General features: G+C 46.3%; 1 protein-coding gene across 8 annotated transcripts in view; it reads right to left on the minus strand.

The window, feature by feature from the left end:
• TRAK1 (trafficking kinesin protein 1) overlaps nucleotides 1-26007 on the minus strand; it is a 215195-nt gene that overhangs the window by 18911 nt on the left and 170277 nt on the right. For all 8 annotated transcript variants that reach the window (XM_017876387.1, XM_017876385.1, XM_017876383.1 and 5 more), the window contains 10 exons: nucleotides 23500-23616; nucleotides 19853-19953; nucleotides 18850-18958; nucleotides 15994-16072; nucleotides 14872-15002; nucleotides 14177-14251; nucleotides 13117-13254; nucleotides 8040-8116; nucleotides 6253-6489; nucleotides 4559-4875 (listed from right to left, as the gene is read on the minus strand). In XM_017876387.1, the coding sequence (XP_017731876.1) occupies nucleotides 4559-4875; nucleotides 6253-6489; nucleotides 8040-8116; nucleotides 13117-13254; nucleotides 14177-14251; nucleotides 14872-15002; nucleotides 15994-16072; nucleotides 18850-18958; nucleotides 19853-19953; nucleotides 23500-23616 (1381 nt within the window). The remainder of the gene's footprint in view (nucleotides 1-4558; nucleotides 4876-6252; nucleotides 6490-8039; nucleotides 8117-13116; nucleotides 13255-14176; nucleotides 14252-14871; nucleotides 15003-15993; nucleotides 16073-18849; nucleotides 18959-19852; nucleotides 19954-23499; nucleotides 23617-26007) is intronic.

A 26007-nucleotide genomic window follows, 5' to 3' on the forward strand; every position in this document is an offset into this window, starting at 1 on the left:
TTTACATGTATTATACCAACTCACTCCTCAAAACCAACCTAGGAACTAAGTATGATTAAACACTTTACAGATAGGGGCATGGTGGCTGCCTGAAGTTAGATAACTTTCCAAAGCCACTTAATTAGTGGCGGCATAGCTGGGGTTCAAAACTAAAGACCAAGTTTTCACACTGCCCATCCATCAAAACCCACAGGTCTGAGAACAAGAAGGACATCGGTGTCCCAGCTGCACAAAAGGTCAGCAGCAGAATTTCCAGATGGCTGTCCAGGGCCTGCCAGAAGACATTCCTGCTGATAGGAGTTCTCTGCTGTCCCTGGGGACTCGCATTCACACTACCTAATGGGCCCTGGTATAAATGCTCACTGGCTGTGCAGGCACATTCCTGATAACAAAACAGCACCACGAGAAGTCTTAAAGAAGCCACTGTACTCAAGGAAACTTGAGTACAGGAAGGGAAAGTAACTTGCTAGAGGCTGCATAGCTGGCAAGTGGCTTGACTGATCTGGGACTGAAACCAAGGCTGGCTTCAGTGTCCATTCTCTTAACCCTCAGCAGTGAGAGGCCTCACACATGAGAGTCTCCGAAACCTAGTCAATAACACACCTGAATGGCTTTCTAGATTCCCATGCAGGTGCTTTCTCAAACCTGACTGTGTTATTTCAGTTATGTCATGCTGTGGGGCTCATGGACTATCTCCACTCCTGGCTGGTTTCAAGTTCCCAGTGGGGTTTGCCAAGCCCATCAACTGGGCAGAACACCTCATGCCTCACCTCCCTGCTGCTGCCTAAACCACCATGTGGGAATTCTACCAATCTTCTGGCTGCCTGGAGTCCTTCCTTTGACACAAGAAGGTGTACGAATTAAAAAATAAATATGAATTGCATCTTTTTTTTTTTTTTTTTTTTTTTGAGACGGAGTCTCGCTCTGTCGCCCAGGCTGGAGTGCAGTGGCCGGATCTCAGCTCACTGCAAGCTCCGCCTCCCGGGTTTACGCCATTCTCCTGCCTCAGCCTCCCAAGTAGCTGGGACTACAAGCGCCCGCCACCTCGCCCGGCTAGTTTTTTGTATTTTTTAGTAGAGACGGGGTTTCACCGTGTTAGCCAGGATGGTCTCAATCTCCTGACCTCGTGATCCGCCCGTCTCGGCCTCCCAAAGTGCTGGGATTACAGGCTTGAGCCACCGTGCCCGGCCTTTGAATTGCATCTCATTCAGAGCCCAAGTTGCCTCTTCTTTCCATTTCTCCAGCTCATTCCCCAGCCTGGCTTCTTTACTTGCCAAACACTGTAATACGAGCTACCTCCCATTACCAACTCAAGACCTGCTCACTCCTCTCACCCACATTAAAATCAGGCAGGAGTTGGGCAAACAGGGCAAGGAAAGAGAGGAAGCTTCATGTTCCTGGTTGGCCCTAAGATAAAGTTCTATGGGAAAAGGGCATGGACAGTGGGGAAAACTTAACTATGGTCATGGTGTCTTTCCCCCTCTGCTTTCCTTCCATACCCCAGTGTTCCAGCTAAAACATTTTCAAGTCATCAAAGGAGAGGAAACTCCAAAATCCACTGATGTCAGAGAAGCATCAGGGTTTAGACACTAGAACGAAACCTGCTGGATAATGCACAGCTTCAAAATGTATCCTTTCCCTTATTTACATATTATTTATTTGAAAATGCTACCTTGGTTATGATTAAGCAGAAAGGAAGTGCAAATTACAGGAAAAAAATACTCCCTGCCTTGGTCTTTTTAAGGCGGATATCTTTCTAGTTTGAATGCTGTTTGTTATTCACCTGCTTAAAACTGGTAAGGTAAGATGAAGAGACAAGAGATTGCTAGCACTCTTAAACACTTAGCTATTTTGGCTTTCACCATAAGCAGATGGCAAGATTAATTAACAGGTAAGGGAGCCAGATGGAAGACACTGATTGGCTATCTGCTGTGATCTCAGCCAACAGTCTCTCGGGACCTCCCCCCAGGTCCACTTACCTGGGCTGATGGTGATCATGGGAATCTTACTAGCTTCTCAGTGGGCCAACAGAAAAAGATAATTTAAGAACATGACCCTAGTGCTGGTCCAGATCTCAACACTAGTAACTTAGCCCTACAGACCTGGACTGGAGCAAGCTTGGGAAGCCAACATTTTAATAAGCACCTATTAGATGCCAGGTACAATATAAAATGCTTCTCATTTACTCCTCACCAGAATCTGGTTTGATAGCTATCAGCCTATGTCATAACTACAACTAAATAGGAAACAGGGCTCAAAAAGTGGGGTGATTTATCTAATGTCACAGTCAGAGCTGTACTGAACCTGGCCCAGGCTGACTTCTGTGTCAGCATCCCATCTTATCATATTAAACATGGTAACACAAAAAAATAACTGTAGAGGGGAGGGAAAAAAGAAAATATTGGTTGTAACAGCTAAGAAGTCTGAGCCAGGTGTGGTGATTCACGCCTGTAATCTTAACACTTTGGGAGGCTGAAGTGGAAGGGTAACTTGAGGGCAAAGGTTCAAGACCAGCCTGGGCAACATAGTAAGACCCTGTCTCTACAAATAAATAAATTAGCCAGGTGTGGTGGTGCACTCCTGTAGTCCTAGCTACTTGGGAAGCTGAGGCGGGAGGATTGCTTGAACCCAGGAATTCAAGCTTGTAGGGAGCTGTGATCACATCACCATACTGCAGCCTACGTGACAGAGCGAGACCCTGTCTCAAAAACTAAATACATAAATAAACAGTTAAGAAGTCAGAGAACTACAAAATGGAGCCTAAAGGATCTATATCATGAGGTTGTGTTATAGGCCACTGTGATAAGACAAATAACTTTTCAATGGTATTGATTTAGCCTCCTGGGTAGCAGAGCACTACAGATGAAATTTACCTCGCTAATCTAACAGGATTTCCTATTATCCTATTAACTGATCACAAAAATACTGCCAAGTCACAAAATTAAAAGAAATAAAGATGAACTGGCTAAAACGTGTGCTTTGAAAATAAATTCAAAAACATATTCTTAAATGATCTAATGAAACACAGAGTCAAATATAGAAAGCAGACAAGACAGAGATGATAAATTCCAATGATTTTTGAGTGACAAAGGAGAAAAAAGAAAAGTAAGGCAGAAAGTAAAATTGCAGAAATGAAAGATTTTATTGAAAGAACAGACACACTGTAGATCAGAAAACAATCACCAAGCTTACAACGAAATAAATAATCAAAAAAGAGAAAGCCATACCTTTTTGGAACTCTAAGAAGGACCCCAATTATACAATTTTAAAATAATCATAGAAACAAACTAGCCCACCCTCTTCCTCTGGAGACTATGGAACCCAGTCATGTCCTGGGTCTTTAACAAGCACAGCCTTACCTTATAGCACGCGTTCTCATGGGGGCAATATTGCTCCCGAGGGGCAAAAACAGGTTCTTTTGGGGTGAATATAATTGGATTGTTTTTATTTTAATACCATAGATATACTATTTATGTATTGTTTATGTATACTGTATATGGATATACATATAGTACATAAACAATATATCTGTGGTATTAAAATGTCATCGGGGTGATTAGGAAAAAACGTCTTAGAAGGCTCCTTAGAAGGGACACTAATTTTTAAAAGTTGGGTAGGTTCTGCCTTACAGAAGTTTTGATTTGGCTTTGCATCGTAAGTGTAACATAGTTTTAAAATAGCTTCTCAAACTTACATGGCTTTCAAAACTAAAGGAGTAAAAAATGAAAAATATAAACACTTGGTGGCTCTTGGGCAGGGTGGTGGTATGTAGAGGGAAAACATTTTTAAGTGCCTAAAAAAAAAAGGAGGGAGGGAAAGAGCAAGAGAGGGAGGGAGGGAGGAAGAAGTTTTTCCATGAGTTTAATCATCTGAGGTGCCCCTGATACTAAAATATGAACTGCCCCTGGAAAAGGGTGGCTTAAGGAGGTACAAAACTCACTGTCTCCACAGCCACCCCCCTCCCTGGGCTCCAAATTGTAGACTCTAGGAGCCGAGCTCAGAACATAATGCATCTGCCAAAAGCCACAACCTTGTTATATGAAGTTCAAATCAAAACACATAAGCCCACAAATCACATTCAGGTGGTTACGGGAAAAAAAAAAAAAAATCCCCATTTAATAGAGTTTGCTTGGAACCTCTCCCTGACACCAAAACTTCAGAGAAGCTAAAGCGTTAATTCTCTGCATTCCTCACACCCACAGGCAAAACCTAATTAATTTTTGAATCTGTTAGCAATGCCTCTACTGCCACAAAAGGTTTTTATTTCTAAGGTTCTAAAGGCAAAGGAAATAACCAGAAGACCACAGTGCACATGCCTGTCTCTCCTTGGTGAGTTTGGTGGCCTATGTGTGCACTGTCACACCTGCCAGCCAGAGGGAAGGGATGGAGGCCTAGGCTGAGCGCCACCCTCAGAGGAACTCAAACCAGCAGCGCGGGTGGCTGTCTCGGAAGAAAAAGGAGTAGGCGTGACAGAGGTGACCCGCCTTCCGCAGGTGGATCAGGGACCACAGGGAGTCCCCCAGGAGGACAGAGAGAGGCCGAGGCCCCGCGCGATCACCTTCCAGCGGCTTCACGATCTGGAGCTTCTCGGGCAGGTAGGAGCGGCTGCTGAAGGACATGCCGGAGAAGCCGGTGAACTCGGAGAAGCGGGAGTGCGTGCCCAGGGACATGATGCTCTCAGTGGGTGTGAGGGAGCCACTGCGCAGCTCGCCCTTCTCCGCCAGCTCCTGGAGCTTCCTCTCTTGCTCCTCCTCAAAGAACCTCCTCTCCGAGAGGTAGTTCTCCCGGCGCAGGGACAGCCGCCTCAGTGCTGTCTCCAGGTCGTGGGAGCCTGGGGTGCCCGGCGTCCCCAGCTTCTTACTCCGCTCATCATTTCTGGAAGAAGAAAGGGGTGTGAGGGTGGAACGCTAGCCAGTCTCCAACAGCACAGAGGCCCAACTGCTCAATGCACAGGGGAGGACGTTCCCTGGGGCTGCAGGATTCTCCATGGGAACCAAGGCAAGCAGCTGACATTTAGGCAAAAGGGGGAAACAAATGCTTGTCCAGAACTACTGACCAGCCAGGGGTCTTTTTTAGTGGGGTTGAGGGGGGGTGAGGACTAAGGTGGGATGAATATTTTGCACACAGACTAGGTAAATTCAGTCCCTCTAAACATCTCCCTCAAGAATCTTTAGGAAGAAACCTGTAGGCTGCTGTTCCTGGCTACCAGAAGGGCAACTGGTTTAAGGGATGCTTCTCTCTCCTCTTGAAGGAAAGAAGCCCAGACCCTGAACAAAACCTGCTCTGATCAAGGAGCTTCCTGTCTGTCTGATCCAACTGGTCCCGAAAAATCAATTTTATTAAGTCAGAGGAAAACGATGCACAAAGTGGACAATTGTGTGTGTGTGTGTGTGTGTGTGTGTGTGTGTGTGTGTGTGTGTGTGTGTGTGTGTAGGTTCTGTAGGGCTTCAGGACAAGGGGGAACTGACCACTCCTGAGGAAAACCCAGTCCTGGGCACCTTGGCCCCCGCTGCACCCTACCCTCTGAAACTTGTGACCACATTCTGGTCACAAGATAGAGAGCCTGAGTCCTCAGCCTTTCCAACATCAAACTACAAAAGGGTCACAAAACAAATGTCTATTCTGTAGCCTTACCGTGAAGACTAACAAATATATATATATATATATATATTCATTAATCCTCCCCTGCAAGCATTTCACAGGATAGCAGACTTTCTGGTATCATATTGTTATACATCTTTAAGCTGATTAAAATATCATATCAAGGATAGTCGTAGGCTTGGTGGGTAGGTAAAACAGATTTGGAGAACTGTTAAGGTCTGGTTTTTTTTTTTTTCTTTTCTTTTGAGACAGCGTCTCACTCTGTCACCCAGGCTGGAGTGCAGTGGTGCGATTATCAGCTTGCTGCAACCTCCACCTCCTGGGTTCAAGCGATTCTCCTGCCTCAGTCTCCTGAGTAGCTGAGATTACAGGCGAGCGCCACCCCGCCCAGCTAATTTTTTGTACGTTTAGTAGGAATGGGGTTTTGCAGTGTTGCCCAGGCTGGTCTCAAACTCCTGAGCTCAGGCAATCCTCCTGCCTCAGCCTCCCAAAGTGCTAGGATTACAGGCATGAGCCACCACGCCTGGCCAGGTCTGTATTTTTCAGGCGACTCTCATCTACCTCCCTCTTAACAATTACTAAGCCTGCAGGCAATCCATACTACCACTCCTCACCCCAAAACAGAGAAGTGAAAACTCCCAGCTTGCTCACCCCAGGTCGGCTGCCTCTGTTTCCAGAATGATGCTGTTGGTCTTGTTGTCGAGGACGACGTTACCTATGTCGCTGCCGTAGAAGCTGGACCGGGGCGTGCTGACACAGCTGGACAGGAGGGAGTTCATGGCCGAGGACTGGTTGGAGCCAGGAATGTTCATAGGAGAAGGGGTCAGAGATCTCTGCTTGACGACCTGGTTGATGTTTCTTACTGTCTCAAAGACACGCTTCTGGTGACTAGGGAGAATGCACAGCATCCGTGAGTGAGCAAATGCGGGCACGACCCTGGAGTTTAACCCTCCAAAAATGACCAACTGAGGAGCCAAAAGGGAACCTGGCCTGTGACGAGTCCCCAGGCAGCCCACTATCCTGTGCCTGCCACCTGCTTCTTAGGGTATTGGCTGCCTCCTTCACAATGCGAAATTTCAGAGCTGCAACACCCACTAAATCCAGAACTCGAACCACGGTTGTGCTCAAGACGCCAGCAAGAGTGAAACTGCGTTTTACATCCCTAACGCTTAACCTACAAATAAAAATACTTCAGTTGACTTTTGTCTCCTAGTTTTCTTTTTTCATAATATTCACTAGAATACATGCGGCAGCAGAGCCGTGTTCACTGCTTAGCACATAGCAGAGATCCACGAACACTTGTAGAATGAATATTCATATAAAAAAAGCAAGACTTAAAGTTAGTCTTACACTTCTGTAATTAGATGATCAATACTAGATTTGTCTATTTTTTGGAAAGTGTTATTTCAGGAGCAGAACCACACTTTGATGCTCATTTGTTCCCTTTTAAAGAGAAAAGGGTAGGCATGTTTTTACAATGGCCACTTCCTTCTGGGGTGCAAAGGGTGTCACACATATACCGAACCTCTCTTGGACATCTGTCACTCCCAGGATCTCATTTAAGTTCTGTCTATGGAGTCTGGGTACAGAGAAAACACAATGAAATCTGGTTCACAGGTTCCTTACAAACACCTTGGGGCAGGCTAAGTACAAGAGTTGAGTCAGGAAGAGAGATGGTAGAAGCTCCTATCCTTAGGTGTATTCAGAAGGAGATGGAAGCCTTGCACAAAATCTTTGAAGAGCCCTCTGAATCTCATACTATGTTGATTTTAAATTTTTTAAATGTTTTCCACTGAAATGAAAGATAAAAACGTGTAGCTATATCAAGACGAAGCTTGTGTTAAGACAGATGGGAAACATGTATCTCCTTTTCTAGGACTTTTTGGAAGTTCACAATTTGTCTTTAAAACCTAAGAAGAAGAGGAGCACAGTGGCTCACAGGCCAGTGGCTCACGCCTGTAATCCCAACGCTCTGGGGAGGCCAAGGCAGGAGGATCACTTGAAGCCAGGAGTTTGAGATCAGCCTAAGCAACATGGCAAAGCCCCATGTCTACAAAAGATTTTTTTAAATTAGCTGGAAATGGTGGCATGCACCTGTAGCCCCAGCTACTCAAGAGGCTGAGGCAACAGGATTACTTGAGCCCAGGAGTTCGAGGCTGCAGTGAGCTATGATCACATCACTGCACTCTGGCGTGGCCAATGAAGTGAGACACCCCCTTGCTAAAAAGTAAATAAATAAAAATTAACACTAACAAAAGCTAGTAAGAGGAGCTGAAGGATGCTGTCAGCTGTGTTCTATTATTTCCCTTAATCTGGACCGGGAAGGACAATAGTCAATCACTGTTGGTACCCAGAGCCTCAACACTGCTAGGTTTTGAACACCACAGGTCACAAGGTGGTCTCTGGGAAGCGCAGAACTGTAAAAACTGTGGCCATACGTGATGTCTGGAGACTCGGCCTCTTCCAACTGCAGCTCCTTGCGCATTGTTCCCTCAATCTCTGCTGCCAAGGAGTCCTGGGAAAAGCCAGAAAGACAAATGTCAAGTGAGCGCCAATTCAAATGCTCTGTCTCTAAAAGAGGTATGCACCCAGGTGGGCCATGGAGAGCAAACCGAGGCATCAGAAGCTCACAGTCTTCCCACAATGCGAAGTGAACAGCACTCTCTGTTATCAGAGACCCTGGCTGAGCAGTTACCCAAGTAGGTTCTGAGTGTGACAGTGCCACTGGCCACTGAGTGTAAAGCTGCTGATCCACATGCCATTAGGTGTCTAAAAGCAAACCCTATGCTCCGTTGGCCAAACCATGGAGCTGCAACCATGGCTACAAGGTGGGATGCAGAACTTATGAGGGAGGGGTGATGTGTTCAGAATGATGGAGACAGGTGAATTTCCAAATACCTCTGAGCTTACAGTGAGATACGGCACCAGAGCCCACACAGGCCACACAAAGCTATTGTCCCCCTAATCTACAGGTTCTGTCACACGCCCTCTGTGTCTAAGATTTTGACACCAAGAACAGACCAATGGCCTCCAACTTCGGCTCTTAAGGAAGCCTTTCCCACCTCCAAAGGGCACTCTGGTTCTGTGCTCGCGAGAGGGTCTCTACATACAAGACATGAGTCAAACTCACTGCCATCTCTAGGTTTCTGCTCTCATCCTCCCTGGACTCCTGCAAGGGAAGTTCCTCTCGCCGCCAACTATCCATGGCCCCACCCACCTTTAAACAATCTGCCCAGGAAATGTAGGATTCCTGTTTCCACTAGGAATCTTGCATTTTTTTTTCTGAAGCAGACACCAAATACAGTTAAGTCCTTGCCACTTTTCTCAACAGCTCACATATCTCTCTCTCCAGCTTTGTGGGTCAGGGGAAGGCTAGTCACTGATGGCTTCTCACTTCACCAATGCAAGCCTCAAGCTGAGACTCAACAATAAAGGCTGCCAGATGGATGCCCCCTGTCCTGTACCGCTCATCACTCAGCACTGTAGGAGGTGGAGCCTAACACACAATCCCTTACACATGGTAGATACCCACAGGACCAGGTGTGTGCAGAAAAGCACCGGTTCAGCACCAGAGGAGGACATCCATGGAGGACAACCTGAAGGGAAAAGCTAAATTCATGTTAAACAACAGAACTTCCTGTGATGATGGACACATCCTTTGTGCTGGAACATACGTACATGTCGAAACCACCAGCCAGGGCTGGCTAGTGAGCACATGAAATGTGGCTTGTGACTGAGGACCTGAATTTGCAATTACATTTTAATTGAATTGATTTAAATTTGCAAAGCCACATGTGGCCAGTGGCTTCCCAGCAGATAGCACCTGGGGACTCCAGGGCATCCACCTCAGCGGCTTCATGGTCGATGGGGATGCTTCAGTCTGGAGGCTGGAACCAAGTGGGGGACTCCACAGGAGTCAGCATGAAGCTGGATGAATAAAGGGCTAGCAGACTTTTTTCAATCCTTATTCACAAATATGCATTTTATTTTGTAATTATTACCCACAGATTGCCATTAAACGTTATGTCTAATAAGGGCTTCCCTAGATGAGTCTGACATCTTTTAAGTCAGCTTATTTTTTAATACTGCTATTCACCATACAATTTACAAATAGAGAGGAAAGGACCTTCATACACCTTAAGAAAAATGAAGTGTCAAATTACTACAGTCGGCCCTCTGTATCTGTGGGCTCCACTTCCTCAGATTCAACTAATCTTGGGTAGAAAATTTGGGGAAAGAAAACAAAAAAAAAATACAAATTTAAAAATCAGTACAGTATAACGACTACTTACGTAGCGTTTACATTGTATGAGGTATTACCAGTAATCTAGAGATGATTTTTTTGTATGTGGAAGGGCATGCATAGGTTATAAGCAAACACTAAGCTCTTTCATATGAGGGACTTAGGCACTGGAGGATTTGGTATCTGCAGGGGTCCTGGAACCAATCCCCTCAGATACTGAGGGATGACTGTAATTTCAAAGCCATACTGAGATAAAGTCACATGTAGGCTCTGTGATTTGTTTTTGGCCATGACCCTCTCCCCTCTGGCAATCCAGGCAAGTCTGTGGATCCCTTCTCAGAGTAATATTTTTAGGCAAATAAAATTATGAGGATTATAAAAGAAGGCAGATACAGATACATATCAATATAACAACGTGTGTGTGTGTGAGACAGAGAGAGAGAGAGAGAGAAAGAGAGAGAGAGAGGAGAGAGAAATGAGTTCAGGACTGGTTACTGCTGTCATTTTGAAGTGGAGATCAGCATCTGTGGTGTTGTGAGGCATCTGTAACAACTGAAATGTGCCATAGGGCCAGGCGCCGTGGCTCACGCCTGTAATCCTAGCATTTTAGGAGGCCGAGATGGGTGGATCACCTGAGGTCAGGAGTTCGAGACCAGCCTGGCCAACATGGTGAAACCTCATCTCTACTAAAAATACAAAAAAAAAAAAAAAAAATTAGCTGGGCGTGGTGGCACATGCCTGTAGTCCCAGCTACTCGGGAGGTTGAGGCAGGAGAATGGCTTGAACTCAGGAGAGGGAGGTTGCAGTGAGCCGAGATTGTGCCACTGCATTCCAGCCTGGATGACAGAGCAAGACTCCATCTCAAAAAAAAAAAAAAAAAAAAAGACATGTGCCATAAAAATACCTGTGATTTCTAATGATGACAAAGTCACAAGCAGTGCTAATATCACTGTGACATGGTGACCTTCATAAAGGAAGGAAATACTGAGTACAATTAGGAACTAATTTCACAAGCCCCCCAAATTTGGTCTGTGGATCCCAGATGAACTCCTGCCATAAGGCAAGAGAACTGGGAACACAGTTATGCAAAAACTGCTACTCACTGTTTTATTCAGCGATTAGAATGGCTAGGAGCAAAAGAGGCAGATCTGGGTGTTCTGCATGGTGCAGTCTTTTATAGACTGCTTTAAATACCTTTAATGCATAATACACTTTAAAATTAGCCATCTTCAAAAACTGGGCTGTGCCAAGAGCTACAGAAAAAGGCAAACAAAAGCTTTACCTCAGCAAATATGAAAGCTGAGAATCCCTCCAGAAGAAACTGAAATGCAAATTTCAATTCGACTTTTCTCACGCAATAGTTTAGTTTTTAAAGACAGGTCTGTCCTTGAGAGTGGGCAAGGCAGTGGGGTGGGTCCTGGGTGCCCAGGAAACAAGATGGCACCGGGAGCTTACTGCACCAAGATGAGAAGCCAGGAAGGAGGGAACTCAGGCAAGGAGACTGCAAAGCCACACAGGCCAGCGTGCGAGCCAAGTGTGGTTAGCACTAGATCAGGGAACTTGGCGGACTGAATATTCTTTTCTGCTTTTGCTGAGATTCCTGGAATCACTGGATCACCCATCTGTGTCTTAGAAAGCTGACTATGTTATATGTCTTTTTGTTTCCCTCAGATTTCAATGAAGCTTCTTGCGGGGGAGAGGGAGTGGTGGCTGTTCTAGCCTGACTTTCTGACTTTGATGCATGAGAGCAAAGAAGAAAAGAAATCACGATTTAGGGAAAGTGGGCCAGACAGTAAGGAGTGGGGATGGGGACAGTATCTGCTGGGGTCAGCAATGGGGCTGAAAGGAAGGAGCTCCAAGGAAAAGGGCGATTTCAGAAGGGACAGAATTTCACAAGCATTTACGCAGCCATCCACTCCTATCTCACTTGGGGGCATTTCTCTCAAAAGCTCTTCTCTCCTCAGAGAGCATTTAGCATTTCATCAAACCATGGAAATAGAGCCAGAATATAGAGGAGTTCTTGAGTTTGCTCTTTAGGCCATCTGTCTATCTGTCCATCTATCCATCTAAACATAATGCCTATTAAATGTCTACAATTCTACAACATACCAAGTGCTGTGCTAGGTACACAGTATTAAAAGAGGAAGGGGGAAACGTTACAAAGGAGGCAGGGTCCCCACCTTCCAGGGGCTTTCGTCTGATAGAAGATAACATGAGGAAGCTCAATCCCCGATAACGCTTCCTTACAGGGCAATGATCAGCCAAGGGGTTCGGCCCTGTGTTGCCCAACTTCCACAAGGAGATTAACCTCCTGGAAAATCCCCTTCTCAATCATGTTCCCGCAAAGCACATGAAGCAAATAAGGCCAGGGCTAAAAAATTTGACTGCAGTAAAATAATATGAATAATGTGGCTGGGCGCGGTGGCTCACTCCTGTACCCCTAGCATTTCGGGAGATTGAGGTGAGAGGATTACTTGAGGCCACGAGTTCAAGACCAGGCTGGATAACAGAGTGAGACCTTAGCTCCATTTTTGAAAGAAAACAAAGGAGAGAGAGTGAGAGAAAGCGAGAAAATTACCAGCCTAAGCACAGAGAGAATTCTTTTTTTCAGATCACAGATACTGAAAGTCACCAAGAGAATGATTAATAAGCGTACAAAGAATCAGCAGAACTGTAATGGCATTTTAAAAATTCTGAAATGTACTTCCAGAAATTTGTGAGGCCAAAATAGCCGCACAGTCCAATAAGGTCAGGAAAAAAAAAAAAAATCAGGAACAGGTTGAGTATCCCTTATCCAAAATACCTAGGACCAGTAGTGCTTCAGATTTCGGGATATTTCCAGAATACATGCCAGCTGAACACACCAATCTGAAAATCTGAAATCCAAAATGCTCCAAATGACCAATTTCTTTGAGCACTATGTCAATGCTCAGGAAGTTTTGGACTGTGAAGCATTTTGGACTAGAGATGCTCAACCTGTATGAGTCAGATCTTCCAAACACCTGAGGTTCCCACCAAAGAAAGTTCCTACTAAATTTATCTTGTAATGGCAGGAGTAGAAAAGACAACAGATTTAGAGGAACGAAAATAAAGAACCAATTTGTCCTACATAGTTAAGAAACCACCAGTCAGACTCAAGTGTCCTTGATTTTTGAACTGTAAAATGAGAACCGAACTGTAAACACCCAACTCCAGTGGCCAGAATGTCAGACACTGTGCTCTTATCATCAGGACCCCTGGTGTCCTCTGGCTGGGAAGAAAGCACAGCTCACCATGGGAAACAGGCCCAGCGAGTGGTAGCGCCGAGACGTGGTATTGGGCATGGTTTTGTTCCGGAGGTTCTTCAGCTCCTCCTGCGCCTCATGTAGCATCTCCATGCACTCTGCGTACTTGTCCTCCAGCTCACGCAGCTGCAGGCAGGAAAGACACAGAGGGTCAGGATCTCCTGAGCACCCAGGTGTATGCACATGTGCCCATCAGAGGGCCAGAAAGACACAGCAATCTAACGGAGTTCCCAGCACATGTGGAACCTGCTGCCCTGTGGGTCTGTGGCCAAATAACAGAATTTTCAAAGCCTTGCTTTTTCTTTGACTTGAGGCAAGCTTACAGACTCAGAAATCTTCTAAAATACCAACAATGGGCAAATGAAACAAAACCAACTTCACGCAAAAGAAAAATCAGGCTAGGAATGATGGCTTACACCTGTAATCTCAGCACTTTGGGACGGCAAGGCAGGCGGTTCGCTTGGGCACAGAAGTTGAGATTAGCCTGGGCAACATGGCAAAACCTCATCTTTCCAAAAAAAAAAAAAAAAAAAAAAACTTAGGTGGGCGTGGTAGCCCACACCTGTAGTCGCAGATACTCAGGATGATCATCTGAGCCTGGAGAGGTTGAGGCTGCGGTGAGCCACACTCATGCCACTGTACTCCAGCCTGGGTGACAGAATGAGACCCCATCTCAAAAAAAGGAAAAGAGAGAAAGAAAAAGAAAATCGTCACACCCATGTTTCAAGCCACACCTGTGAGATTCCTCTCCCAGAGTGCTCTGTGTTGTATTGTTTCATTTCTTTGAACAATTTTCGGGCACCTGCACGTGCCAGGCTCAGCTGGTGTAGAGCCCTGCTCCACAGGTGCCCATAACCAGTAACAGTGTCAGTGGCCACAGAATCAAGGTGCAACTGAGTTTACTATCCCAAGAATAAAAATGAAATGAAATTCAAAATAAAAACGGTAGTTGCAATGGATGTGACTAAAGCTGTCCGGGAAGGTGAATCCACCTTCGCTGCAATCAGAGGCACTGAAGGAATGAGGGAGAGGTGCTAGAGGTGCTCACCTCGGCTGTGAGCTGCCGCTGGGCATCCTTAGCAGCCCCCAGATGCTGGACGAGTTCTTCATTTTCAACTGCACACTAAAGCATGGCAAAGATAGATCACTTTCTAAGATACTTAGATAAGTCCAACTTTTCCCTCTTATTAACCTAATCCATTATGAACTCATCATCACTTTCTACAAGGATATGCTCATCTTATACTCAAGTTCTGTTTTTTATATAATTTTGAAGGTAAAGTCTTTCCTATATCCCCATTCATTCTCTATAGCCCACCACCCCACCCCCCACTTCCAAAGCTCTCTGGAAGCATTTTATCCCACACTAATAGCAAAGTCCATTTTGCTGCCTCTTCTTAAATCTGAAGAGGATACTGCTCTACTGCAGCACATAGCTGGTGCACTGTGTAAAAACAAATACTAGACTAGATGATCCATAAGTTAAACTGCAAAAGTCCATATTTACAACATCTTTTTAATGAATTCAATCTAATTTTAGGAGACAACAGGTCACAAATAAGACTCGTCACCAATTCAGGGTAATCAGTTTTATACCACTGAGTCCACCAAGCTTTTTCTGCAAAGGGGTAACACAAACTACTAAGATTTGAAACTAAGGGGCACTGTCTTCCGGAGTAAATGTCCCTTCCCCATCTCAGCATGGCCACTGTCATATCAGCCAGATAAAGAGAGAAGCCTTACAGCTTTCGCCTTTTTCTGCAAATCAACAATTTGCGATAGTAGGTGTGTGATCTCCTCTTGCTGGCGGGCAGCATCTTCCGTCTTCTTGGCCAATTCCTCTGAGATACTAGCAATCTGGACATTGGCATCCCCTTTGACAAAGAAACAACAATCACGAGAGGAAGTCAGAAAACCACACATGCAGACCCAGAGAGAATGGTTTCTTTGTGGTTTGCACAAGAAAAACCATCCTTAATAAAAGACAGCATGGAGTGGGGAGGGTGCAGGAAGGAACTCGCAGTGACCATTTTCCCACATGGAGAAGCAAAGCAGCTTCTTCAGGGCTCAATTAGTTATGAAAAAGAACCTCACCCCATTAGATAGCACTCCTGAGCTCAGTGGAGGGCCCCAAGCCCACCAACCGAGGCTGTCTCCCCAGAACAAATCAGGGAGGCTCTAGGGGTCAGAGAGAAAGTAACAAAACATGAGTGCATCTGGCTAGATCCTCACATTCCACACATGAGCACCCCCTGTGACTACATAGGAACCCGCTGCTGCACCCAGTTCTAGAAAGGAACTACTGACTGCACAGCGCAATTCCCTTGGAGTTTTCAACCCATATTCAAAGCCATAACTCATTTGACTAGATTTGAACATGACGTGTGTTTCATTACTTAGTATTTTGCTGAAATGCAAAATACTTAGTGTTTTGACCTTTTGTCTTAACTTGTAAACTTAAAATGAAGAAGAGGAGAGAAATATTTATTTGCAAAGGTGAGAACCCTGGCTTCGACTTTCACAAATTGAATTACTGGTAGTAAGCTGTTCTTCCACATTTTCAACACAGGTTTCTGTAGCTGGGCCTAACTTAGGCATTAAAAAAAATCCAATATTCCAGTATAAAGCCAAAATTAAATTTAAATCTCCACCTCAGTGATAAACTGAGATCATACATAGCTGACAACTTAGCACTAAATAATAGAGAGGGGGTGCCATGCGAGGTTGGGGAGGCCTCTAGTTTTAAGAAAAATGCTGCTGAGCCATAGGCTGGCAGGAGACTGCACTTTAGCAAGGCTGACGCAAATCTGTCTAGTCATGACAGCAGATGCAAGGAAGTAAGAAGACAGCGGTGCGGGGACATACTCAGCTCCTTCACACAGTCGTTGACCAGCTGCTGCTCCTTTTCCTCATAGGTGATGGTCTCTGTCTTCAGCTGGCTGGCCTGTGGGCAAGACCCAGGTCAGAGGCCCTGCATTCTCACCTGGCCTGGTGGTGCAGGCAAGGGCTGAGGCATACAGCAAGGGCTAACCGGGGTCTGGGAAGCTGCCCTCAGCATTCCCCCACCTGTCACCCATCATACCCTCAAATACAGAAAGTCCATCTGAATTCCCAGCTTAATGGATGTGCACTCTCAACGCTGAAAACCTGAAAAATGCACAACACTAGAGGGCGCCACACAAAGCTATGGGCACAGGCACTCTACAGCTTGCTCTGTTAAAAACACTGTGAACACCACCATCCTATCATTGTATCTGTTATCTGTGGCTGTCCTGGCTCATAAATATGGATGCTTTGTGACCTGCACAGTGCCTAGGACCCTACCCTGCCCACAGCAAGCATCCTAAGGATAACCACACAGGAATGCCTAACACCTACTCTGTGCCAGGCATTGAACCATGAGGTCCCAAGTTGGAATTAAACTTGTCGTGTTCAAGCTTAGTAAGAACAAGGTCTAACACAAAAGCATTAAAATGCAGAGGCACAAGAGCCATCCCAGGACTCTGGACAACTTGCCCTGGCTGAAAAGGGTGGGATGATAGAGATCTGAAGGCCTTAAGAAAAAGCCCTGAGACCAGGCGCAGTGGCTCACACCTATAATCCCCGCACTTTGGGAGGCCAAGGTGGGAGGGCTGCTTGAGCCAAGATCACGCCACTGCACTCCAGTGTGGGTGACAGAGCAAGACCCCATGGAGGAAGGAAGGAAGGAGGAAAGGAAGGAAGGAAGGAAGGAAGGAAGGAAGGAAGGAAGGGGGCAGGAAGGAGCAGGAGAGGAGAGGGGAAGGAGGCGGAGGAGAGAGGGGGGAGAGAGAGAGCGAGAGGGAGAGAGAAAGAGGGAGAGAAAGCAAGCAAGCAAGCAAGCAAGCAAGCAAGCAAGAGCCCCAGTTAGACAGAAGTGTCTATGAGCCCTCAGTTCTGGCCCCATAAAAACATTACACTTCGGCCAGGCGCGGTGGCTGAAGCCTGTAATCCCAGCACTTTGGGAGGCCGAGATGGGCGGATCACGAGGTCAGGAGATCGAGACCATCCTGGCTAATATGGTGAAACCCCGTCTCTACTAAAAAAATACAAAAAACTAGCCGGGCGAGGTGGCGGGCGCCTGTAGTCCCAGCTACTCGGGAGGCTGAGGCGGGAGAATGGCGTAAACCGGGGAGGCGGAGCTTGCAGTGAGCTGAGATCCAGCCACTGCACACTCCAGCCTGGGCGACAGAGCGAGACTCCATCTCAAAAAAAAAAAAAAAAAAAAATTACACTTCAGAAAATGGATTGGGGTAGCAGGAATCTGCAGCTGGGATCAGATTCCCTTGGCTGGCTTTGGACGAGTTGCTGGGTGCCCGGGGCTGGAGCATTTACCTGAGGCAGGCACTGGAAGAGGCAGCACTGGACTCAGAATGGGCAGCACAGGCCTGTTGCCTTGCTCAGCTACTGGCTGGCAGAGGAAACCTGGGCAGCCTTGTTGGTCAATCTGGGTTTACATGACCCATCAGTGAACAAGGAGCTGGAAGAGGTGAGGTCTAAGAGAACAAGATGTGCAGAAGAGCATCTTGTTCAGATGGGACATGAAGATCTTACTAAGGTGTGGGCAAGTTCAAGTTGACTGACGGTTTGCACTATTAAGGGGCTCTCAGGAACCCAGGGCCAGCCTAGGTGGGCACATAGCTCCAACCTGAGGGGCCTGATAAACAGGGCCATACCGTACCACACCATACCTTGGCTAGAGGACAGAAACTCACCACTAATTAAGACAAACAGTACTAAATTTGCACGCATCAGTGTTTCTAGAGAGGGGCAGTGGGTGAAGGTGAAAAACAAGGGGCTTAGAGTCACAGACTTGCAAATCCTAGCTTTGTCATTTACTCACTCGAATGACCTTGGGTTATCAAAACACCTAGGAGCCTGGGGCCAAATGTTCCAATGAGAATCAAAGTAACCAGCTTTCAGTCCTGTTGCCAACTCCAAAAATAAATAAATAAATAACGTGGGCAATATGCTAGGCACAATGCCTTGCCAATTAAAAAAAAACTCAGCCAGGCGCGGTGGCTCAAGCCTGTAATCCCAGCACTTTGGGAGGCCGAGACGGGCGGATCACGAGGTCAGGAGATCGAGACCATCCTGGCTAACACGGTGAAACCCCGTCTCTACTAAAATACAAAAAACTAGCAGGGCGAGGTGGCGGCGCCTGTAGTCCCAGCTACTCGGGAGGCTGAGGCAGGAGAACGGCGTGAACCCGGGAGGCGGAGCTTGCAGTGAGCTGAGATCTGGCCACTGCACTCCAGCCTGGGTGACAGAGCGAGACTCCGTCTCAAAAAAAAAAAGAAAGAAAATGGCTCTCTCTGAGCACCCATGGACTACTTCCTTGAGCATCTGATCTGTGGCAGCATGAAAACAAGGCTGGGTTTCTCCACAGGTGCTGTGGTCAGACCTGGGGAACACCAGGGGAGACCTCACTGCAGGAATGACTGTGAAGGAGGGGATCTCTGACTCTTCCCGGTCCAGACACCATGTCATTCACCAGGTTCGCCTGCCCCAGCCAGGGAGGCATGTGTTGGGCTGGAAGGCAGTGCCCAGAACACAGAGGAGGCACGTCTGCCGAGCGCCTGGTACAGCTCTTCACGGACTGCCACCTTTGAGGAAGGCACTTAACCATGGTTGTCCTCGCTGGGTAAGGTGAGTGGGGGCACCTCCCTTCCAGCAGGGGCAGGAGCAGGGAGGGCAAATCACCTCGGATCGAAGTACAACATTCTCCTCTTCAAGGTCTTTCAGCTTCTTTTGAAGAGAATCCAAATGAAAGTAATTCTGGACTGAGGAGGACGACTCATTCCTCTTCAACCTGGGGGAGAAAGTACGCTCACAACCTAGGGAGACGCGTTGCCTCCCACCACCTGGCAAACCCCGTTAGAGACACAAAGAAGGGCTTGCACAAAAGACAGTGACCCACCAGACCACTCTCCCAACCCCAGGAAGACAGCGCTCCCAGTGCACAGGCTCACCACCAATTCAGAACCCACATCTCAACCCTTTATCAACAACTTGCCACATCACCTCAGAATTCAGGGGACCAACTTTGTTTAAAGCCTACACAATTCCAGGATGTCTGGGAGTTCATTTAATACTCATAATGCATTTGTATGTGCCAACAACTCTTTTAAATAAATACTCTGTATGTTTTAAGTCAATTAATGCTTATAACTCTGTGACCTAAGTTCTACTGTTATCTCCATTTTACAAATGACAAAACAAGTACAAAGTTTAAGTAACCTAGCCAACAGCGTGCAGCTGGTAAGTCCCAGAGCCAAGATCTGCAAGCAGCCCATTGGGCTCTAGAGTTCACGCTCCCAACATGAGGATCTGCTGACTCTCAGAGAAGACACCACGTCTTCTGTCCCAAGGACCTGCCACAGCACCTCTGGCTCCAGAACCCTGAATTGCCTCCAACAGCAGAGCCTAACCCATTATCCACTCATGTGCCAGGGCAAATCAATCTAAATTGACAAATAAGCAGTAAGACCCAGGAAAAGGAAAACTAAAAACCTGTCCATCCATGTCCCGCTAAAATAGTAAAATCAATCTGTTTGAGGCACTTGGAGACGCTTGGTCCAGAGAAGGCTGAGAGCAGCTGACCTCCATTGCTGCTGAAGGTGACCCTGTCTAGGTGACTCCAAGGACATCAACAGCGGTCAGCCTGTCCTCTGGCCTCCAGAAATACAGCCCTCTGGTGACTTACGGGGTTGAGCAAACGGACTCGGGCTCGCTCTCCTCCGCAGCGCTGGTGTAGAACTGAAGCAACTCATCCTTCATGGACAGCTCATGCCGGAGCTGAGACACCTGCACAAGCAGAGCGGGGGCCCATCATTTGCTTCCCAAAAGGTGATTATCATCTCGACTCACATTCTAATACTTACCACTTAATGACAATATTTTTCTTAAAATTCACCATTGAAAATTAAAGCATTTAAACTGATTTTGTGCTATTCAAAAAAATAGGCTTTCATTTCATCTATTTAAAAGAAACACAATTACTTTTGATAGAAAGCTGTCTAAATTCATAATTTTTACTTTGGTACAGGGAAGAGCAGAAAGGGGACTAGAATGATGCTTGGGGGCCAGGCACAGTGGCTGGCGCCTGTAATCCCAGCACTTTGGGAGGCCGAGGTGGGCAGATCATCTGAGGTCAGGAATTCAAGACCAGCCTGACCAACATGGTGAAACCCCGTCTCTACTAAAAATACAAATTAGCCGGGCGTGGTGGCGTGTGCCTGTAATCCCAGCTACTCGGGAGGCTGAGGCAGGAGAATCACTTGAACCTGGGAGGCGGAGGTTGCAGTGAGCTGAGATCACGCCACCGCACTCCAGCCTGGGCAACAGAGAGAAACTCCATCTCAAAAAAAGAATGATGTGGCCTGGCGCGGTGGCTCACGCCTGTAAGCACTTTGGGAGGCCGAGGCGGGCAGATCACAAGGTCAGGAGATCGAGACCATCCTGGCTAACATGGTGAAACCCCATCTCTACTAAAAATACAAAAAATTAGCTGGGCATGGTGGCGGGTGCCTGTAGTCCCAGCTATTCAGGAGACTGAGGCAGGAGAATGGCGTGAACCCAGGAGGCGGAGCTTGCAGTGAGCCGAGATCACACCACCGCACTCCAGCCTGGGCGACAGAGTGAGACTCCGTCTCAAAAAAAAGAGAATGATGCTTGTGGGGATGCGACTGTTCACGGGCTTTGGAAGTAGCCAGATGACCAGCTGGTCAAATAGCCAGAAAAACTGATCATGTTACTAAATGAAAGAAAAGGCCATTCATTCAGTTCTGCCAGAACAAAATCCCAACTCCAAATAGGATCCTGGAGATGCCAGCTCTGCACGGGCCAATACAGGCAGCTCACCGACCCTTGCTCTCACACTTGGATGACCACACAGCCCCATTCTGGAATGCACCCTCATAAGGCTCCTGGCTAAGCCCAGCCAGACCTCGTTCCGTGCTCAATGCTCACTGGATAGAAATTTCAGACAGACACAGGAATAAAAGAGGCAACCATCAGGGAATGGCTACATTGACTCCTGCTGAGATGGCTTTGCAAATCACCCTGATTTGTACTTAAGATTTTTAAATAAAGTTGTACTGTACAATTTTTCACTTGCCCTTTCACCCTGCAGTACTGATGAATAGGGAACCAGTGCTATAAGAAGAACTGCAGTTATGTTTTAACTCTTTCTTGTTTATAATTTGACTTAGAGTCTATGGTTTATTGCAACTTTTCTACAAAACAGAGTGAATTATTATGTCTTCCATGGAGAAGACAATTTTATGTGCATAAAGGTTTTAACTTCGACACCTAGACTGATAATTTAATAATATGCCAAAGGGAAACATGCTATAGCTTTCAAATTCAAAGCTCTTCCGAGGGGGATAAAAGGCATTTCCACTCCCAGAGAGTTGGATCCTCTTTGCGCAAGGTGAGGCTTGTCCCAAGCAAGAACAGTATAGTGAAGAAGCTGACGGGTGACCATTTGTGAGTTACTGGGTGGCATATCCCGCTGCTCACAAGTGGCCGGGAGGGGGCCAGGCTGATCCAGCATGCTTTCCCACCAATCACATGAGAGGAAATCCAGGTCATGATGCTGGGGGCAGGGAATGCAGGAATCACTTTATTTCTCCTAAAATACAACAGCATTCTTTCTTCTTACATCTTAAAGAAAGCCCAGGATTAAAACTTTTCTTATATAGTGGTAACTATGCTTCATTATATGAAAACTACTGTTAAACCCAGACAACAATGTACTGGGAACAGTTCTAACAGGGAAAAAGGGTGAATACATCTTAGGAACGTGAACAAGGGCATCCACTCCCACTAAGAAAGTTTCTGATAGAAAATAAGGGAGAAGAGGCCAGGCACAGGGCCTCACACTTGTAATCCCAGCACTTTGGGAGACCAAGGCGGGTGGATCACTTGAGCCCAGGAGTTCGAGACCAGCCTGGGCGACATGGTGAAACCTTTCTCTATAAAAAACACAAAAATTAGGCAGGCATGGTGGCACATGTCTGTAGTCCCAGCCACTCGGGAGGCTGAGGTGGGAGGATCGCTTGAATCTGGGAGGTCAAGGCCACAGTGAGCTGTGATCTCACGACTGCACTCCAGCCTGAGTGACACAGTGAGACCTTATCTCAAAAAAAAAAAAAAAAAAAAAAAAAAAAAAAAAAGGCTGGGCATGGTGGCTCATGCCTGTAATTCCAGCACCTTGGGAGGCTGAGGTGGGAGGATCACCTGAAGTCAGGAGTTCCAGACCAACCTGGCCAACATGGTGAAACCCCGTCTCTACCAAAAATGTAAAAAATTAGCTGGGTGTGGTGGTGGGTGCCTGTAATCCCAGCTACTCGGGAGGCTGAGGCAGGAGAATAGCTTGAACCCGCGGAGTGGAGGTGGCAGTGACCTGGGATCACAACACTGCACTCCAGTCTGAGTGACAAGGACAAAACTCCATCTCAAAAAAAAAAAAAAAGAAAAGAAAAAAGAAAAAGAAAAGTGGAAAAGAAACAAGGAGTGTTGTCACAGTTAAAACTGTTAGAAGAACAGGGTGACAGAAAAGAAGCTACTAAGTAGGGCCTGGATACTTAGCTTAAGCTTCTTATCCTTGCCCTAGCAACCCCACCTGACTCCACAGCTGCTCTCCTCTGTCCATACCACATCCCTTCCAGAAAATCAGCATCATTCCTTCTAAACCTAGGTACCGTAAGATAAACCGAAAAGCTCCATGCCCTTCCTCTCACCACTGATGTCCATCAGCCAAGATCGATATCATGGAAATAAGAGGGTTTCTATCATGAAAACAATAGGCTATTTTTGTTTTGTTTTACACACACAAAATTATACTGTAACAATGAATGTGATTCACCACTTTCCTCTGTGTACACGAGCTGGCCTCCTAACAGGGCTCCTTCTTCAGCAGCCCAAGCCCAGCCAGACTCAGGAACCCCTGCTCGTTGTCGTGTTAGCCTGGGTGCCCTTCTGCCAAGCGTGGAGCATCTTAATCAGCCTGCATGGTTACAGTCTAGACTCTCTGAGGACAACGACTGTGGCTGGCCCAACATGACACACAGACAAACGACTGAGTAAGGACCATGCCAGCCCTGAGCCATCCCATCCACATGGCCTGAGGAAAGAAAGGAGACACAAGCAGCAGCAGGAGCTGCAGGAAGGTGGCTTTCAGTCCCCAGGTGACCGTTTCAGAACAGACAATTCTGGGCTCAGGCCGTGGTCGTGCCCTCGGGAGGGCCCTTCCAACTAGGACCCCATTCTATCATCTCCTTCAGCCATGCCCACGGCTCCCAGGCCTGTGGCGGGGCCCTCTGGAAGCCTCGGCCTCCAGTGTCTTACCTCCTCCCTGATGTGTTCCACCTGCTCCTCCAACAGCTCGTTCCTCTCGGTTAGGGTCTTGTTTTTCTTCAACAACGACTGGCCAATGCGAGCGGCCAATTCTAAATCCCGCTCTTTCTACGAAAGGAAAGACAGAGAATAGGTATTCAAAAGAACCTGCGTTTCCTGAAGGAGTCAATAGTGTCAAACGAGGAAAACATGAGCATCTAGAAATAACAAAGGAATTAATAATTCACCATCTGTGTTGGCATTTGATGCCTGTTAAAACAGGCGTAACCTCTGCCCATATAGTATGTGAGAGCTACATGGACATCACACAAGGAAAGAGAAGTCTGAAAATGTAATGAAAACAAATCTTTATTCCTATGGGGAAGAAAAAAATGCTTCTAAAAACAGTTGTTTGCAACTGCTTTTGTTATATGTGGAATCACTTGATAACCTGTCTCTCCACCTGAGGGTTGGGCTATTGTATTGCCAGGGCAGGGCACAGGGAAACAGTAGCTATTTGTTAAGTGAATGAATGAATAAATATAGAAATTATAAAACGCTCTTACAATGAAGCCAAGAGCTGACACAGGGAGGCAGCCTCTTTAGTATACATTAGGCAGGAATGCATTGAATTTCTTATTTTTGCCTTATGTGAAACAAAAATGTTTAAAGTTATTCTCAAAAACAATTACATGCTTTTTTGTTTTTTTACTTAGAAAAGGCTACTTAGGCTTCATTTAAGAAAAAAACAACTTTCAAAATGCAGACGTTATGCATAAAATTGCCATATTCAGAGACAAAAACACTCTTAAGGGCACAGAATTTTCTGTTAGCTCAGCTGATGGCATCAATTAGGCAGAGCCAGTACACAGAGGAAAACTCGGAGTGGCATATAAAGGTAGGGTAGCCTCTGGGGAAGAAAGAGGTCCCCTGATAGTGGACAGATGCCATCAGCAAATGCAGACTTAGTGATTTGCTACCACAGTCAGATTCAACTTGGGTGTTGGCAAGGGGAGAAGTTAGAAAAATTAAATCATTTTGGAAGTATATGCTAATTACTCTGTTCATGTGGTTTGAAAGAAAGAATGGAAACATGTCATTTGGGGTAGGAAAAACACTGGGGAGGCATCCTAGGTTCTGATCCAACACCTGCTATTAACTACCCACATGGTCCCAGGCAAACGGCTTTTGCTTCACAGGGAATCAAGTACACTAGAGATTGATTTTTTTTTCTTTTTTGAGACAGAGTCTTACTCTGTCACCCAGGCTGGAGTGCAGTAGCACAATCTCAGCTCACTGTGACCTCCGCCTCTCAGGTTCAACCAATTCTCCTGCCTCAGCCCCTTGAGTAGCTGGGATTACAGGCATGCACCACCACACCCAGCTAATTTTTGTATTTTTAGTAGAGACGGGGTTTCACCATGTTGGCCAGACTGGTCTCAAACTCCTGACCTCGGGTGATTCGCCCTCCTCGGCCTCCCAAAATGCTGGGATTATAGGTGTAAGCCACTGTACCGGGCCAACAGATTCATTTTTCAGGCCACAGGTTTCAAACCCATTGGTGGGCTGAGAACCATTTTAGTAACAGCAACTGACATTTTGTTTCAACTTAAATACAATGGCACAGAATTGAAAACACCAAAGTGCATTATATGTAATAAGATTATTATTTCATGTTTAAACTGTTGCTTGTCACATATTTACCTATGTGAATACTGGGTCACAACCTAAGCTGTGTTTCTTACAGCAGGTACTGGTCACAAATTGAACTGCTCCAGGTGAACTATCCTGCTGTAAACTGGGAGAGCATGGGTTCTCTATTTGAACATGGGTTCCCTCAACTGTTAAATGGAGGTAGAGTAAAGGGGCAGGCTAGCTGAGATATTCTAGGAAAACTCTTCTAACTTTATGATTCACTGAGTTTTAGAATAAAGAGAATAATCAGCTTCTATTTCTAACGTCTTAGATATCCACCCAATGATTCCATGCAACAGCAGACATCTCCCTTTGCTAACCACAGGAACTTCACTGCGGTATAAGCACAGCACTTGAGGTCAAGTACAGTTTGAGAAGACTGGATTCAACAGCACTTTGGCTCCCTCTTGCAGGATGATGGTCTCTCTCCTCCAGGCCTTCCACAATCCCCAAACTGGCAATGCTGTTACCACAGTCCCAGAAGCCAGCCAGGTATCACAGTATCAAAAATGAGCTGTAGATAGGCCAGGCACAGTGGCTCTCACCTGTAATCCCAGCACTTTGGGATCACTTGAGGTCAGGAGTTTGAGACCAGCCTGGCCAACATGGCAAAACCCTGTCTCTACTAAAAATACAAAAATTAGCTGGGCGTGGTGGTGGGAGCCAGTAATCCCAGGCACTCGGGAGGCTGAGGCAGGAGAATCACTTGAACCCAGGAGGCAGGGCTCGCAATGAGCCAACATCACCCCACTGCACTCTGGCCTAGGTGACAGAGCAAGACTCTGTCTCAAAAAAAAAAAAAACAAAAAAAAAAAAAAAAAAAAA

This window comes from Rhinopithecus bieti, unplaced genomic scaffold, assembly GCF_001698545.2.
Source record: "Rhinopithecus bieti isolate Rb0 unplaced genomic scaffold, ASM169854v2 scaffold_9581, whole genome shotgun sequence".
Taxonomy (NCBI): domain Eukaryota; kingdom Metazoa; phylum Chordata; class Mammalia; order Primates; family Cercopithecidae; genus Rhinopithecus; species Rhinopithecus bieti.